We start from the raw sequence: 19,053 nt of genomic DNA, 5'->3' as shown, positions 1-19,053 counted from the left end.
TTTAAAGCACTGCCTTTAAAAATCATGCATCTTAGACTAAACAATCAATCCGTACACATCCAACACCCAATGGATTTAGTGTAAAGAAGTCATTAACAGTCAGAGAAAAACATGACCTTTTGCAATGCCAAATTACAGGTATTGTAGATCCATGAATGTATATACTGTATGTATATAACAAACTAGAAATATTTAGTTTGCTTTTAATTTACTGATAACAAAATCAATATTTATACCAATAAAAACAATATTCAATGATCTTATTACAGTGGCGAATTGGTAACCTTTAAGAATAAGTTTATTTAAATGGTAGTTTGCTTTTCTCTTTCAGATTTGTAAAAGAAGGACAGTCAAACTCATAAATCGATAATAAGCTGACAACACCATGGCTAAAAATGAAAAAGACTAACATACAAACAATAGTACACATGACACAACATAGTAAAATGTGCGAAAGTTTGATCAGAAGAGCGAACCGAGATTGACATTCAAAAATAAAATTTGTTAACAATTTACAATATTTTTCATTAGATATGTCAGGAGAATAAAAATGTCAATATGGTATTGAATAGTTGTGCATATGCAAAGTTACTGTTGTAATCACGGAGTAAGAAAATTCGAAAGACCAACAAATTCATAATTATTTGATTTAAACATTTTGAAATCCTATTTTTTTATGAAAAGGGGTTTGTGTTACTCAAATTAATTTCTTGGTTCTGGTCTATAAGGAGATTAAGGGTTTAGGAAAGGCAATTCTAGTCATATTTGTCGAATGTACCTTATACGTGCAAGGTTCGAACTCACAACCCTAGTGTTAATAGGCAAATAATAAAGCAGTTTGACTATAACTTTTTTTTTAATTAAATATGTTGTATAAATATGTACAATAAAATAACCTTTCCCAGAAAGAACCCGATGTTACAAACAAACAGTTGCATGAAGTCAATCAAAACATAATGTCGGGTAAATAATTGTTAGTATAGCAACCTCTGTAAAAAAAATGGGGGGGGATATACTTGTAAGGTAAATAAACTGAAGAAGAAGGCTAAAAAGGGAAAAAGAAAAAGAAAAACGAAAAACATACACACCACAGTATTTAAAACACAATATAGAAAACTAAAGACTGAGCAACACGAATCCCCTCATGACCTCATGTACTCTGGAAGCGTAAGCTGGTTTAATAGCTTCCTTATGAGCTGCAACACTATATAGAGAAAACAATGATAACACATAAAAAAGCCCTAGAATATCGTTTCAACTTGGAGATATACACTCAGTATGCAAATGCTGCTGGAATTTTGCTACATAGAAATGGAAAGTTTACAATATTGAAGATGAAATCATCTCTTTTGTTGTAAAGTTAGATCAAAATGTAAAATCACAAAAATACAAAACTCCCAAAGAAAATTCAAAACGGAAAGTCCCTAGTTATTAAATGGCAAAATCAAAAGCTCAAACACACCAAACGAATAGACAACAACTGTCATAATCATAACTAGGCACAGACATTTTCTTATTAAGAAAATGATGAAAGTTACCAAATTTTTAATTATTTAGAATCATATTCAAAACACTGTAGCTGTGGCCATTGATTGACGACCTTAAACTATCCCATTGACTGGGACAGATTATGTGAACGTGTGTTCGTAACGACAAGTGCTCACTACTCACTTATTATAGAATTTAAACTGTAGGGTCACCAAAGGTTCTTAGCGCCTTTAATATTAAAATAATCCGAAAAATTAATCAGGAATAACTTTATGTTTTGATTTATATATTGATATAAATTAAAACATCGTGTTATTCCTGATTAGTTTTTCTAATTACTTTTTTAGGTGTTGAGAACCTTTTGTGACCCCACAGTTTAAGTGTCTTTAACAAATACATAGTGAGCAGACAAATGTTCACATAATCTGCCCCAGTCAATGGGAAAATTTAAGGTCGTCAACCAATGGCCACAGCTACAGTGTTTTGAATATGATTCTAGTTAGAGAATATCGTCTGAATAGCGGATAGTGAAGCTACATAATACTGCTAACTTCTTTTCTTTCTTCCGGGGAAGTTTCTGTGTGAAGTCATCATCATATGAGTAAAGGAACATGTGAATATGTCAAAATTAGAATTTATTTTAAGTAATGCAAACATTGTAGATACTACCTGTAGATTAGTTATATAAGAGTAAGTTCGTCTGACCTATCATATCATAATCTATCCAAAAATGATACCAAACACACACTATATCATATGCATATTTCTGTTCTATGAAAGTGGAAGTTAAATGGAGGAACACAAACCGCTATTGAATGAGCAACGTCTTCGGCAGAAATCAACATGGATAAGCACACGTGTTAAAGTTATGATATATGTTATTATTCATACCCTTGGTTTGTCCATTTCCAGTCCAGCAACGACACAATTTGTTTATGCTTACGTTAAAAATCATGACTTTGCAAACAATTCGACGTTGGAGTCCAATCAGAATCGTTCGAAATTTGTAACTCAGAGTTGTAACGCAAATGGTACTTCTGACGATAAAATACAGGCCATAGCGTCCGACTGGTCATGGTATATTACACTTGTTAAATTCGGAATTGCAATTCCTTTTATTATGTTCATTGGACCTATGGTAGATAAAATAGGACGCAAAAAGATTTTGCTATGGAATTTATCAGTTTTGACAATTTCATTTGCAATGAAGACGGTAGCTATTTACTTTGATCTTAATTTGTATTATTTTTTAATCGGATTTGCAGCTGAAGGACTTTCGGGTACATATAATACTTTTCACATTGCAAGTTTGTCATTGTTAGCAGACGGAACATCAAAAGGAAAAGAAAGAACGATCGTAATGGCTTTATATGATGCATTACTAGGATTTGGAATTTTCTTTTCTTATATTAGTTCGGGATATCTAATAGAATATGCCGGATTTATATATCCGTTCGCTATTTCAGGCGGAATTGTTTTCTTTTTACTAATTTTAGTGGTAATCACTTTACAAGAATCTTGGAAGAATAGTGGAGAAGCAAAAACACAAATGTCAATATCTCCCGGAGAAATATTTTCCTGGTGTACTAGAAGTGAAAATATAACCAGCAGTGTAAATTACGTTTTTATTTATCTGTTAATATTCTTTATTTATTTGATGCCACTGTCTGCAAGCAGCTCTATACGAATGATATATACCTTGAGTTCACCATTTTGTTGGTCTGCAGAATTCATCGGTTGGTTTAGTGGCTGCAATGATATTGTTGTGTTTGTAGGCGGATTAATTATTCTTAAAGGTTTACAGATATGCTTCAAAAATATTACAGACGAATTGATAGTATCTTTTGGTTTTTTGTCCTCTATTGCAAGTTTAATACTGTATGGATTATCGAAAAATAATTGGATGTTGTATGGAGGTAATATATTAACAACATTTGATAAGTTCATTTGCTGTATAAAGCATATGCAGCTTGAAAACAAACCAGGCAAACTATCAGAAGACACATATTTAAGAGAAGGGTTTGTTTTCGAAACTGAATCTATCTATATTAAGAATGAGTCTAAGAAATTATCGTTTTAAGATAACTTGCGTAATTATTTCCAGTGTAATCGGGATTTAAATCGTGTATTTTCGAACCAACTATTCATACAAATGCTGATTTTTTTTAGGGGAGGGGTTGAATGACAAATGATTTGATTCTCATTTGCGTTCGTTTCTTCTTTAAAAAAATGCCGAATTAAAACAACCCAAGAAGATACAGAACAAAGGTAACAAAAAATGGGATAATTTAACCCGCTGCTGCAAATGTGTTTTGAAAGAGTAGCAAAGGTGAGAGCCGTGACGATAGCTGAAGTTTTTGTGTTGAAGATTTATCCACAGATCAAAATTGTGAATAACATAAATCACACAATTACACAAACATGTGTCAGTTTGGTATATTAAAGAACTGCATATCACAATATATGAAGTAACAATCGAGAAAATGGTATATTTGTTTTTTTTTTTCTCAATGGTTTCAACCGTTTTTATATTTAGCAGTCTATAATATTTATCGACATAATACTATATATATTTGACATTTTTTTTTATTAGTTTGAACACCTGTGATATATTTTATAGCTGCAGCAGCTGGTATTTTACAAATTCTACCAATACCCGTAATTAAAGCCATGTTATCCAGAGTTGTACATCCCAATAAACAAGGTAAGTGAAACAGCCTTTTATAAAGTAATGCACTAAAATCAACAAGTTGAGTGCAACGTCAAGCTATATCAGACTATCGTTACATCAAGATCAATAAGGCGAACTATAAAACTAAATAAACAAGTTGAGTGGTGCACTTAGAAAAACCAGCAAACTGATATGTGAAGATACAAAAAAAAATAAAATAGGTGTACTTCAAGATAAACAAGAAAAGAAGTACACCAATATGAACACGGTGAATGGTACTTCAAGATTAACAAAATGAGTGGTGCACCAACATATTAAATGTGTGATACGTCAAGGGATAAAAGAGTGCGATAAACAAAGCTTGTAAAGAATCATTTGAGAATATCTGGAACATACTTGGTACATGAGAGAATATCAATAAAAAATAGGGTAATACGATTATTATACAAGGTGTATGTATTATTTCAGTGTAATTTCATTATCTAAAATAGATATGTATGTTTGTAAAGACTCAACATTTCTTGAAATGTAATATTTTTAAGAACTCGTGTATTTTCAATTCCAGGAGCACTGTTTTCTAATGTATATCTGATAGAAACTGTATGTCAAATTTGTGCAGCTACCTTGTTCAATAACATCTACCACCAAACAGTGACACTCTACAAAGGATTTGTCTTCTTTGTAATGAGTGGATTTCCATTATTAGCTCTTATTATGATGATGATGTAAGTTGCTTAAAAATTAATTTGTAAGTTAAGTTTTTGAAAATAAAGTTATATAGTTTGTTAGTAGTCCAAAATGCTATTTCTTATATTGGCTTTTCTTAACTTGTAACATTAAATGTACTTAAGAAATTAATTACAAAAATATAAATCTGCCACACACTGCTATCCTTTCCAGGACGTAGGTGTTCGACAACTGTGTATACTCAATCGTTCATATTCAATTTAGAAATTTAGAAATCGTTGATTTTCCTTATTCTTTTAGCCATTGTATGTCCGTCCTTCGAGTTAGGATTTTGATTGTCGTCTTGACTGTATAGTTTTGTCAATATATATGATGTAGTTTTTTTACCAAAATCATTTGCTAAAATATTGTTAAAAATAATTGTAAGAATCTGCATCAAATAATGTTAAAAATAAACCTGTAACAAAGATAGAACGTTTTATCAACGTTTTGTTTCATAAGTTTCTAAGATATATTCAATCAGGCGAAAGATCAATGCATTGTTTCAAAGTAAAATGTAACAAGGCATGGAAGTCTGCATTTTTTATTCTAAATCTTATTTTTGAAATTATGTTTCACATGCAGATATTGAGTAATTAAGACTAATCATAATCTAGTGTTATATAGAAATCAGATAATAATTTTAATTTCTTTTTCAGATTTGTGAAGTGCGCGAAAACTCCATCAAAAGATCAGACCGAGATAGTCATCGAAAGACCAGACATTCAAAAATCAAATATATCAACTTGACAATTTTAAATGTTTCTCCACAATATTTCTAAGTAGAATAAAAAAAATTGATATTTTATAGACCAACAATTTCGAATTATTTGATATTAAAAAAAATCTCATTATTTAGGAAAGTTGCATTTTTAACCAATTGTATTTTAATTCTTCTTGGTTCTGAGGTATCATATACACAGGCTCAAAAATGTTATACTTGTTACGTCCAGCAAAATTGTCCTATAGAACGTCAGCTGATTAACTTATTATGGCAAATATGTCATGCTTTTTTTTACAAGAAAGTAACCATCAAACTGACAGGTAGGATCTGCAAAAGCAGTTGGACTTGGATAAATGGCGGAAAATTCAATGATGAGCAAATGTTGGATAGGGATAGAAATTTGCTTTGCAACAAGCCATATCTACTGATCTTAACAGAGTCAATGGAATGGTTATTAGGTGTCCATATATGTATACCCTATCTGACCATCAGTGTCCCCTGTCTAATTAAAAAATAACTGGTAAGGTGCTTATATTTTGTTCGACACCATAATGTTGGATACATTATTGATAACATATTATCTAGACTGTACAGCTGTTATCCTAATGTTAGCAAGTCGAAGGTTAGATTTGCTCGTTGGTTTTTTTTTTTTTTTTTTTGGGGGGGGGGGGGGGTAAAGTTTGCTTAACCATTGTAAGATCTGCAAACAATATGAGTAGGCAGAGTCCAAGAAAAAGTCGAACGATCTTGAGGCGTATACAACGTTGCCCTGAACGTGTCTCAAACTTATCTGTATCGTTTATTAACTTGCTTGTAACGTATGTTATATGTGCGTGTAGCGAACAGGTATACACTTGACAAACGCTGTAGCTAGATGAATAAAACCTTCCTGGAGTTAGTTATAGCGTTCACCAAGCGTATATCTGGGCATTTCGACGTACTTCAAACTTATGCAACGTGCGTCTAACTATTGCTTAGAATTCCCCTTTCGTGCACCTAACGTATACGAACTTAGACAATTATCTCTGTACGTCAAGTGCACGTCGGTCTATACGCCAATGTGTGTCGCTGACTTTATTTATGAGTCGTTTGTAAACGAAACGCGCGTCTGGCATACAAACTTCAAGACGGGTATTTATCATCATCAAACTTGAAACAGTGGTGTAACGTACATCACAACATGAGAACAGAATGTAAAAGTCAATTGAGAATAAAAAAGATAGAGACCGACACTATCGCTCCCTGTAAGTCATATAGTTCATCATGTCTTCCAGTACTACTTCGTCTTAAGCTTTTAAGTTATGGCTTTGACCGTTCGTAATTAATGTAAGTCCAGAGAGAAAAAACACTATGGAAACGCCAAATGTGACTGGAATATTTAAATATTGTAAATTTGACGAAGATATCTTTATTTTACATTAATGTTATTTACATACTCTTTTGTGTACTAAATATACACGTGATTGTTAATTGTAAACAACACCATCTCTCATAAGACTTTATTAGATAAAAATTATTTGTAATTGTCATGGTTTGATTTAAATAAATGGAAAGGATAATGAACTACATGTAGTAAACAATTATCATCAGTTAGAAATGGACGAAAAGGAGGGTTTGATTCATCAAAACGCAAGCGGAAAAATATTAACACGAATATGGGTTCAACTGTTTATTTTCAAAATGCTCTCTGGATTTCAATCTGAGATGTCGTCAGTGAATGATGGACAGTATATTTATCACTTTGTAAAACAACATTTATTGAATGACACTTTAACCAATGGCAGTACAGTATCAACAGAAAATAGGAGCATGGAGATTGAAAGTTGTCAGAGTGAAAACAAATCATCAAATGTCTTAGAATCTAAAGCCCAAAGTGAGGCTACAACAATAAACCAGTATTCCGAAATGATAAGTTCGGGAATTTCCGTCGTGATAATGATCGTATTAGGACCAATGACTGATAGAATTGGTAGAAAATTCTTACTTGTATGGAATGTATCAATGTTGCTCATAGGCATGAGTGTCAGAACATATGTAGTTTACAACAGCTTGGATGTGTATCTGGTCCTGGTATCGTCTGTATTCAATGGTCTCTCGGGAACACACTATACATATGATCTTGCTTCGTCAGGCATTATGGCCGACACTACTTCAAAGGATAAACAAAGATCATTCGTGATGATTCTTTATACTTCAGCAAATGGCATTGGTTTCTTTATAGCACAGATTATAACGGGTTATTCCATTCATTATTTTGGATATTTACCGCAGTATTTCATGTGTGCTGGTATTCTTTTTATTCTTGATTTATCTATAGTTGTATTTCTGAAAGAACAAAGGCCTAAACCAGCCAAACATAACATTAAGGTTTGTTCTGTTTCACTGAAATCTCAAATCTGGTCGATGATTACCGACGCAGACATAGGAAATAGGAAACACATTTTCTCCTGGCTGTTTGTTTTTATCCTACTAAAACTAGCAGGAACTGCATACTCACCAATTAGTAATCTTTATAAGTTAGGTTGGCCGTTTTGTTGGAGTTCAGAACGTATAGGGTGGTATGGAGCAGGTTTATCAATTGCTGAGTGCATCTTTGCGCCATTGATCATAGCTATATTACAGCGTTATATACCTGATGAAATAATACTACAAGTCTGTAATTTGTCATCTATAGTCAGTTATATTGCATATGGTCTTGCAATGCATAGCTGGATGCTATATACAGGTAAATACAGGTTAAATGAATACCATTGCGTATTCTTAGTGTGTTTATGTCCTTATTCACAAGGTTAGTTAAATAATAAACTCCTAGAATGCGATCTTGTAGACTAAATACACAGAGCTCAAGAAGTTTGGATGTTTAAAATTAAATCATATCACTGAAAAAATATTAACAAGCACTGTCGTTTTAGCGATTTCCAATATTTTGTGCAGGACATAACTTTGCACTACTTGTGTACTAATGTGTACAAAAAACCTATTTATTATATCAAATGTGAGTTAGTCAGCTTTCATGCCAAATCTTACAAATAAATTATTGAACATTTCATTTTGGGTTAGAATTTACGCAATGTATATTGTTCTCATACATACATTTTTTGTTTTTAGTTATTGGAATTGGAGTAATAGGTGACAGTGGAGAAACAATGATAAACGCAATACTATCCAGAAAAGTCAGTCCTGATAAACAAGGTAAACGGATGAACATACTCGACGTTTACTTCTCTAACTGTAGTAAATAATCAAATAAACAATATGAGAGAATGGGCAGTATAATACTTTAAAACTCTCGGTTACTAGTAGTTAAATTAGTTATGTCGGGACTTAAAATAATATTTGGGAATATATGAAACCCATTACAAATTGTTATTAGTCAAATGTTTCACCAAATGGTATATTGACTATATGCCATCATTATAGTTTTTATTCTTAATTATGACGTGACTTTATATTTATATAACTGTTACAGTTTGGAATATATATATGGAACCAATTAATAGATTGTACTAGGGGCCAGCAGTTGAGTATGGACTCGAATTGTAAATGTGACGTCAAAATAATAAGTTATTGTGAATGTTTTACCAAATGGTATATTGACCATATGTCATCATAGAGTAGCATAGCTTTCATCCAACTAAACAGCAAAAATGCTTAAAAGTAAAAGTTTTCTAATTTCCAAATTACGATTACATTCGTCTCTATTAAAGGGTTTGGAAACATTTCCTCATCTATCTGGGTTAAACGATCGAAATAAATTAAGAAAGACGGATAGAAACTCGCCCTTCCCAAGTTTCTCAGCCTCATACTGAACAGTTTATATTTTTCTGATATTTATAACTGTTGATGTAAATGTCCTTTGGTTTTGTGAGTCTTTGTTTACTCCTTGGATTTGATTGTTATTGTCTTTCTGACATTGACCTAATATTGTATATAAATGTGGACAGAATAAAAAAAGCATGTAAATAGTTTTATGTTCATCTTACATTATGTTCATCCTATAGGGGTACTATTTTCCAATATGGCAGTATTAGATTCAGCAGTAAGAGTGGTTGGTGTAGCTGCATTTTCTGACGTATATAAACAAACAAGACCCATATTTAAAGGCATGGTGTTTCTGGTAATGGGTGGACTAGTATTACTGTCTTCATTGATGGCACTGTAAGTCATTATAAGTTATCATCTTGTTCCGTTTAGCATTGTTTGCAATGAATGCTGTACATGTTTATGTAATGTTGAAATTGCACAGCACTATTACAGTTGTTAGCTCTGTATCTTGATTTGAAGGTATATTATGCGATAGTGTACGGAAATATTAATTGAAAAGAAAACATTTGTAGATTTAGAATCGGAAGAACAGAAATACTAGCGGATTGTGCTAAATAAAACAAACATTTTAGACTGCTTTTATACCGGATCACACATTGAATATGTGAAAGATACAGTCGGTAGTATGGTTTTTCAAGTTCTGCAACTAATTCTTAATTTGGTCAATTTAGAGTTCATTGTACTTACTCTTGTCACTTTACTAGTGAATTCATGTGCTCAAGTCAAAAAAGCATATACAGCTCCTCGAGCTCGTGCAACATTGGTTATGATAAATTCCAGTCTTAATTTAAGATGCCTGCTTTTATCTTTTATATTTTGTTATCTTTGTCGAGTATAATTTGAGATTTTAGATCGATAACCTATTTATTTAATGTATTTCTAATTTCAGATTCTTTACCTGTATCTATGGGTGTGATTCAGCACAGAAATTATGGAAAAAACACGAAATTAACGTAGAAATAACAAACGAAAATAAAAACGTGGTAAACTCTTAATATGGTGTAATTACACTGACAAAACTTGTATATCATTAAATTAAGTTTGACTGTATTTTTCTAATAAAAAAGTAGAATAAGATAAGTTGTTCTTTTTGTACAGCTGATGATACAGTGTCAGTCTTTCATATTACCAGTCACAAAGTAACAAGTAAATTTAAGAATTAGTTTAAAGACTGTTCATTCTGTTTTCGTGTGTTTTGACTCGATTTTGTCAGTCTCTCTCCCACTCATAATGATACTCTTTTTTGTATCTTCCGCCTCTTTTTTAGCAGTTGCAGTGGTACTTTCACATCCGGATTACCGCAGTTATATACTTACCCTTCCAGAGCACCTGAGATCACCCCTAGTTTTTTTGGGGTTCGTGTTGTTTATTCTTTAGTTTTTTATGTTGTGTCATGTGTACTATGATCTGTCTGTTTGTCCTTTTCATTTTTAGCCATGAAGTTGTCAGTTTATTTTCGATTTATGAGTTTGACTGTCCCTCTGGTATCTTTCATCCCTCTTTTATTACACTGAAGTAGAATTTACACTTGCCTACACTCTTGGCCGTTCGCGTTCTTCTTAGTTTTGATGATTTCATATGTATATATACTTGTCTAGAAACTTTTATCTCGACTTAGAGATTTGCACCACCGGACTATCTTGATTTTTCATCATAAAACAGCTAGTGTATAATATGTAAAATTACAAAGACTATATAAAAAATGAAAACCCTGACAAATGAAGACTTAGATGTCTCTGGAATATATCAGTTCACAAGATAATGAATATATAATAATAGATGGACACTTAAAAGTAACCTCAATGGTTGACTCGGCAATAGAAACATGGTCACTCATGTTCTCCTACTGCCCGGCATCAAAACTCTTGCTTAAAAAGGGCGTCCGTTTGACTATGCAGGGTGTATAAAAACACAACCTCTAGTCGAAATGTAGACGTTAAGTATGATTTTTCGTGTGAGCTAGTTGTCACGCTGTCAGCACGTTAAAGCTAATCCGCAATAACTTTTTGAACACGGTATAATTTTTGAACTTTTACGTCATTTGATGAACCTATGTATCTTATCTTTGAACGAGCACTAGTTCTACGACAGCCATGAAAGCTTCTCTCGTATTTATAATTACGATTACTACGGTAAGTTAGTGTCATTATTACATTATTATATGATTTAACTCGGGTAATGAACAGTGGTCATGAACAATGGCCTTCCATGTGAAAGCCATATTTCAACATGGTTTTAGTCGCCTGCTTTTTTTATTTTTACGAGTGTATTTTTGTGATGCTTTTTTAATTTTTGAACTGTAATATACTATAATGTACTTGGAAACGGTGCTCATACTTGGTTTATAATATACATTAAAACTACATCGTCATGTATGAAATCACAATGAAGTAACACATAGATGTTTCTCGTCAATGGCGATAGAAGCCGAAAATTTTAAGAGTACTAATACCCACAAAGCACACAATTAAAGTAAGATAATCGAAAACAGGACATTCACAGTGTAAAACAAGAATGTGTCCATAGTACACGGATGCCCCACTCGCATTATCATTTTCTATGTTCAGTAGACCTTGAAATTGGGGTCAAAACTCTAATTTGGCAATTAAATTAGAAAGATCATATCAAAGGGAACATGTGTACTAAGATTGAAGTTGATTGGACTTCAACTTCATCAAAAACTGCCTTGGCCAAAAACTTTTACCTGAACGAACGGACGGACAGACGGAAGGACGAAAGGACGGAAGGACGGACGGACGGACGCACAGACCAGAAAACATATATCGTAGATGGGGCATAAAAAATAATTTAATAATTTGACCATGTAAATATAAGGTGTAAATGGGGAAGCAAGACAACTGTTATTTTCATAAAAAATATTTGTGTTAGAAGAATCCCTCCTTGTCTTGATGATAAAAAATAACTTCATGCAATATCATTTTTTTAGATTCAAACCAATATGTTGTACAAATAACATAACAAATAGATTTTTGCGAAACTTAATGCTATTCAATATTTTATTTATTCCAATGTTCAATTGTTAAAATGTCATCTATTTAATATTTAAGAATGAATTTAATTTCTGCATTCAGGTTGCAGTGGGCCAGGCCACAGTATGCAGAAAAGCTGCAGATTGTAATCCAACTGAATGTTGTAAGGAAGGATCCCAAAGAAAGCGGTTCTTGTTTGATGCTCCTGGGACATGTCAACCCCTACGGAAACAACAAGAATCATGTGACCCGTTTAATGCCACCTCCAGAAGTAATCCAAACCTGCGTTCAATAGAGTGTCCCTGTGAATCTGGATATGTCTGTCACAGTACAGAAGCCAAAGTCACTGCACACAACTCATTCTGTGTTCATGGCGCTGCACCATAAAGTCACTGCACACAACTCATTCTGTGTCCATGGACGTACATCATGAGTTTTGAACTTGTTATAGCAAAATTATTTTAAACTATTTTATAAATGATGTTATCATTGTTTCGTTTCTTTTCAAATCAGCAGAAGGTGAAAAGTTATTAACCAATGTCATAACTAATGTATTCTGAAATATCTATATTTGAATATCAATCATTCATTCACATAGAGAAAATTTCCTCCGATAATCAAAATTCAATAAAATTAAATCAATTAACCTTGCGAATTTTGGGCGATACATAACACATTTAATTTAACAGTCTGATGGGAATTTTAGTGATCAAACAACTCCAATCTCCTCTAATGAGATCACATTAATCAATTTGGAATAAAATGTTAATATTCTTGTTCATTTCTTTGAAATTTCTTCTAATCCAAAAAGTGTGTCTGTCACAATGTACCAATGACAACCACCGAATTACAGTGTCCAACTTTGGGCGGGTACCTATAGAAAGTGATAAGGATAGATATGTGTATGAGCTTATGTTTTACGTTAATTACAAATATTGAATAACCTTAAGCGAGTTTCATCAAAACCAAAAATGTTCAATAATCACATTGAAAAAAAAAAATACAAATTGAATAGATGTGTGTAGACAAACAGAATTCAAACTATCTATATGCAATAGTGTTACAAATAATATTAACCGGGTAAACAGAAGGTATTTATATATATCTCAGATTATATCATGTTCAATATGATTTCCATGATGACAACATGTCTCACCGGGTTATTAACAACTCTATGAAAAGAATGACACCTCTAAAGCAACTACTTTTTTCTGTGTAGAATACATCCAAGATCTTCTTAGAATTTCTTTATTTTACACTTACCAAGTTGGCCTAATTCTCAGATATTTGGTGTATAAATTTGGGATATCCAGTCCAAAGAACTCAAAGAAAGTGTGTTATAATGAATTATTATTATAAAACAGTGGCAATGTTTTTTTCAAATGAAATGATTGAATGTGAAAATCCTTTGAATGTGTTATACGTCTGTATGTACTTATAAATTCCAATATGGTGTGTACTTACCACTGGGTTGATGTCACCTGCTGAGGGAGTTTTTATTACCAAAGGGTATCAGCAGCACAGTAGTCAGCACTTCTGTGTCGACATGAATTATCATTGATATGGTCATAATTATAAATGAACTGTTTACAACACTTAGAATTTTTGAAATACTATAAGGCTTTTCTACTTCAGGATTAAATTATCTTAGCTGTATTTAACAACACTTAACGGTATGTTTGGTCCTTAGATCTCTTCAACTTCTTACTTTATTTGGCCTTTTCAATATTTTTTTATTCGAGCGTCACTAATGACTCTTTTGTAGACGAAACGCGAGTGTAGCACAACTATAAAATTTCAATCCTAGTATCTAGGATGAGTTTATTTACATTTATAAATCCAAATACCTCAAAATGTAAAACATGGGGGAGATGTAACAAACCATATTAACATTCAAAACACTAACGATGATTTCGCCTAAAACCCTTGCAATTGTTTCTGTTAATTCCATCTTGATAAAGAACCTTAAGTTCCAATTACAAAAATCTATCCGCTTTTTTTAATTACTAGTAGTGTTGTTTATTTGTTCTCTTCGTTCAGTTTTCCAGTTGACTCAGTGTTTGTCTTTTTCTATGTTGGAGCATATTCGTTTATACAAATAGAAATTATTAACGACCTTGAATGGCTATACATCCCTTGCACGGTCGGTTTTAGTTGGCTGATTGATTATTGGTTTTTATACGCTGCTTCAGCCTAAAACATAATCCAGTTTGTGAAGGTGACCGAAACTGAAGGAGTGTCCATTTCATTACTCTGCTGAAGCAGTTATTTCATTTAGTTCGAACATGCACCAGCGTAACGTTTCAATTGAGATATGTAAACGCCAAACGAAGGGACAGGGGGCAATTCACTACTGAGCTATGGGAAGCTGACGATGAGAAAGTTGAATTCATCACGTTCGTCACATATTATAGTTTAAAGTCAGTTTTAATCAAACGGAAATTTATGAAGCAATAACATCAAATTCTATGCATTGGATTTTGGGAGATTTTATGATTTTTATACAATTTTGAGAACGTTCATCTCTTGCCTAATTTTACGTGCTGTATATACAAATCTACACTTCTTTAAAGATAATTCATTCAATAATAGTTAATAAATTAATTGGAATAAATAAATTATATCTTAATATTGTTATTTTCAGTTCAAGTTCAACTTCCTGCAGTTTTATAAAAAATATTATAAAAATCTGTGACTTAAGTCTTTAATGCCACTTGACCTAAAAAAAATATGAATATTCGAAATAAAGGCAATAGTAGTATACCGATATATAAAATCGATAGAGAAAAACAAATTCGGGTTACAAAACAAAACCGAATTATTTGATAACAACTGCCAAGTATTCGATGCTCTAATAAATAAACTCATCATAGATACCAGGACTAAATTTTGTATATACGCAGACGCGCGTTTCGTCTACAAAAGACTCATCAATGACGCTCGAATCCAAAAAAGTTAAAAAGGCCAAATAAAGTACGAAGTTGAAGAGCATTGAGGACCAAAATTCCTAAAAGTTTTGCTAAATAAGTATGTGTTTCTCAATAAACGAACGTTAATTTGACAACAAAATATTTCTATTTAAAAAAATAATGGATTCATTTTTGTAGAAATGAGGGTTGCAAGATAATTTTAAAACATTCTTCACTGAATCGCTTTCTGTAGAAACATTTGTTTTTATGATATCTATTCAAAGCATTTTATTCAATCATGACTAAATATAAAAAAGATATGCCCCAGTGTAAGTCAATACGTCCAGGTTGTTTAAAATATCTTAAACAAAAATCTGTGATGCCACCCATTGTCTTTCTGTTGAACATACAGACAAAAATCATTAATCCAATTTTATTTATAATGTATTAGAAAGAAAAAATAACTAAAAAGCTGTGATATTAGAGTGATCTCATTATTTTTATGAAGTTATGTAATTTTCAAAGAAATTTTATAATTACGACTTGATATATTCAATACATTACAACAATCTCGGCTGTCCAAATCGATCGTTTTAATAACCATCAAACCACGTGATTATGTTGCCAGACGACATTAGAATTTCTTGCGGGTTGATGCTGTTGTTATTGATCGCCCGTTTGTGGACATTTTCGAACTGAATTAGTTGTTATGTAATATACATTTTATTCCTTCTGCATCATGGTGGTACCCGTGTTTCTAGTTCTTGTATTCTGTTTTTCAACTTTAACAGAGACAGTACGGGTAAGACATTTTCGTTATTCTGAAACGTAAATTTATCGAATACTGCGTAATTGGATTGGAAATTTTCCCCGTTTTTATTATTTCTATGTTTGTTAGGAAAAAGGTAAGTTACTTCCTTTGGCTGCATTTAAAGAGAAATCTTGTTAGTTTTGAATATATAATAAATAGGACGCATGCAGATTTTAAAGTTTAAACTGTATCATAAATGAGGTGCATTTGACACACTTAGAGGTTGTAATATGTCTTTTAAATGTCAGTTCGGTTGTTGTAAACTGCATTTTGACAAAGAATTAACACTGGTTTTATTCAATGATAGAAAAGGAGTAATGGAATAAAAACAGGCAAAAATAAGAACAATAAGAGGAACACACTGGAGGTTTAAACAAAATCAAAGTAGTTGATTAGAATTTGACATTCTGGTCACAACAAGCAATGCATACAAAATAACAAGACGACAGTTATTTTTGACTAATATTATAGCGTATGTTACGACACCAATGTGTTGAACTGGCTATGATAACATATAGTATTTCAAATGGATAGATTTTTTTTTAGTTACGTCTTCTAAATCTAAGCTTTGCCATGTCACTGAATGAGTTTCTTTATTACTTTAATTGATATTTATTTTCTATGTGTTTTAGAGTCATACAATCATCAAAAGAGAAGCAGAAAAAACTTCAGAACTCCAACTTGAAAATGATTTAAGGAGGGTTAAGAGGCTGAAGGATACAGATGCAATGCTTCTCAGGGTAAAGCGTATGAAAAGAGATGAACACTATGAACGTGAATTGTCGAGAATTAAGCGCTTAAAACGATCATTAAAACCTGGTTTATCACGTGTTAAACGGACAAAAAGAGCTAGTGAAGTAGTTTTACCTGAACTCTCAAGAGCTAAACGTTTTAAAGATCTTGAGGTAGACTCATTCAGGCTCACTCGTGTCAAACGATTAAAACGGTCCCCATATAAAACTTTGACAGTTTCTCATTACGAACCGAACTTGTCCAGAATGAAACGTTCTAAAAGATCGATTGAATTTGCATTACATGAAAAGGATCTTTCAAGAGTAAAACGTTTTCATGATCCGAATACAATTGAACTGTCACAGGTCAATCGATTGAAACGATCTGCAAGGGAAAAACGAATACCCAACGTTCACAAAATTAAGAGAAATAGGAATAAATATGTAAATTATCCTATAGGAACACAGAAAAGGCATTTTAAAGCATTGCATGGACATTTGGATAGAAATGTTAATTTGAACACCGTGAAACAAGAGTTATCGCGCCAGTCGGGTGCATTAACCCAGAAGAGGAAAAAGAACAGAGGCACCGAAACGTTAAAACAACGACTGGAAAAGAGAACGCGTAATAAACATAAAAGAAGAATGAAACATAAGAACATGAAAATGAAGAAGCACCATATTCAAAGTCATAGATTGAACAAGAAAAATATCAATTGAAAACATGTGTTCATTCTGCAGCGTTTGTGTAAATAAATATAGGATCTCGTGTCAAAAATCCTATCTGTGTCAGTCAGTATCGAAAATGGAAGATTCGAAGAAAAAAAACCCGAAAAGAACAACATACAGTTTAATTCATACACGATGTACATAGATGTTATTTACTGTTATTATCCGAAAAAGAAACAATTTTTAGTGTAGTTTTATGTACAAAAAGTTTTCAGTTTTTCATTAAAAATTTCGAAAAAAAATATTGATTTTCAGTTTTACTGATTAGCTTGTAGCTGCGGATGTTGAAATTGTTTTTGTATGTATATATATATGTATCGGAAAATTTATCCTATTATCTTTAACATTTATTTCACTTCAACATATGGTATATTTGTTAGTATAGCCCTTTGGCATTCACATGATATTTAATTAAATTGTCACTGAAACTGAATGCCATGGGATATACATAAACGACTACTTTTTTTTTATTTTGGTATGTTATGGTCAATGGTGAAAAAAGGGTGACAAACACAAGAACATTTTATTGGAAGCATTTTTTTTTATCAATATTTATTTTACAAGATATATAAAAATCGTCCTCGAAGTTGGTTCGTCTTGAAAGAAATTGCATTAATAATAAGGAAGATTTATCAAGTTTATCATTGTTAATGTTTGGATAGATGTAAATCATGACGGGCTTCACAGAACACAGTCTAACGTTTAGCATTGGTTCATCAAAAAAATATAATGATATCAATAATACATTAATGTCAAAGAAAAAAACAAGACAATTGATATTGCTGGATACAGCAAAGTCACAGACACTAGAAATCACTACGTTGGAAACTAAAGACTTGACAAAACTGCGTTAAAATATATTTCGCAGTCTTTGTTGCAATGAAGATGTATCCACAACATGTCTTCGCTATAAAAACTTTAAATGGCGATTAATGTGTACAGTCCGCCAAAAGTTAAGCACCACCTATTTTTATTGCATTGATTTTTTTTCAAATTTAAAAAATCAATTATTCCTCGAAAATTATATAGCAATTTTGCTAATGTATACCATACACAAACCCCAAATATAATTTTTGTCACTTATAAAGGTTCTATGCATGTATGTTTTTCGTTCAAAGAAATAGTGTAAATTACACAATTCAGAAACGGAATTAAAGTTTCACTGTGATTTTATTTTTTTATAACAATTGATCACCCTATATCATTAAAATTTTCTACACATAGTCTTTGGTATGTTCGGCAAAATTAATGTCAATATTTGAGTCAATAGCATGTGTAACAAGCTCTCTTCCGGGACAGTTGCATAACACGGCGTATCGTTCTCGGTACAAGCCTTCAAAACTTTAGTTGAGGAAATCTGTTGCATTAAACAACAAATGCCACTTTTAAATCAAGAAAATATTGTGAAGGTGGATCTCTGCGATTGAGATTTCCACCAATGGCATCTCA

At 32.2% G+C, this 19,053-nt stretch overlaps 1 protein-coding gene and 1 long non-coding RNA gene across 3 annotated transcripts; both read left to right on the top strand.

The window, feature by feature from the left end:
• Positions 1-2,228: 2,228 nt before the first annotated feature.
• LOC143054784 (lysosomal proton-coupled steroid conjugate and bile acid symporter SLC46A3-like) lies at positions 2,229-5,746 on the top strand. Of its 2 annotated transcripts, none has more exons than XM_076227870.1 (4): positions 2,229-3,404; positions 4,109-4,192; positions 4,725-4,884; positions 5,545-5,746. In XM_076227870.1, the coding sequence occupies exons 1-4, from the start codon at positions 2,279-2,281 to the stop codon at positions 5,633-5,635; spliced, it is 1,461 nt and encodes a 486-aa protein (XP_076083985.1). In that variant the 5' UTR covers positions 2,229-2,278; the 3' UTR covers positions 5,636-5,746. The 2 variants fall into 2 exon arrangements, with proteins under 2 accessions (XP_076083985.1, XP_076084053.1); XM_076227938.1 differs by having other exon boundaries at positions 2,229-2,701; positions 5,545-5,723.
• Positions 5,747-11,439: 5,693 nt separating this feature from the next.
• On the top strand, positions 11,440-12,916 carry LOC143054728 (uncharacterized). Its single transcript, XR_012971817.1, has 2 exons — positions 11,440-11,566; positions 12,527-12,916. It is a non-coding gene; the product is annotated as an uncharacterized LOC143054728 (long non-coding RNA).
• Positions 12,917-19,053: the final 6,137 nt, after the last annotated feature.

The sequence above is a fragment of the Mytilus galloprovincialis genome, chromosome 1 (genome assembly GCF_965363235.1).
Source record: "Mytilus galloprovincialis chromosome 1, xbMytGall1.hap1.1, whole genome shotgun sequence".
NCBI classification, from domain to species: domain Eukaryota; kingdom Metazoa; phylum Mollusca; class Bivalvia; order Mytilida; family Mytilidae; genus Mytilus; species Mytilus galloprovincialis.
Note: the sequence above shows the minus strand (reverse complement) of the source record. Positions and strands in the feature narration are given on the sequence as shown.

Bases quoted from the DNA above. Each gene is read 5' to 3' on its own strand.
- LOC143054784 (XM_076227870.1), top strand. From the start codon at position 2,279: ATGGAGGAACACAAACCGCTATTGAATGAGCAACGTCTTCGGCAGAAA. The intron at 3,405-4,108 runs GTAATATATTAA...TATATTTTATAG, and splicing joins TAATTGGATGTTGTATGGAG to CTGCAGCAGCTGGTATTTTA. The intron at 4,885-5,544 runs GTAAGTTGCTTA...TTTCTTTTTCAG, and splicing joins GCTCTTATTATGATGATGAT to ATTTGTGAAGTGCGCGAAAA.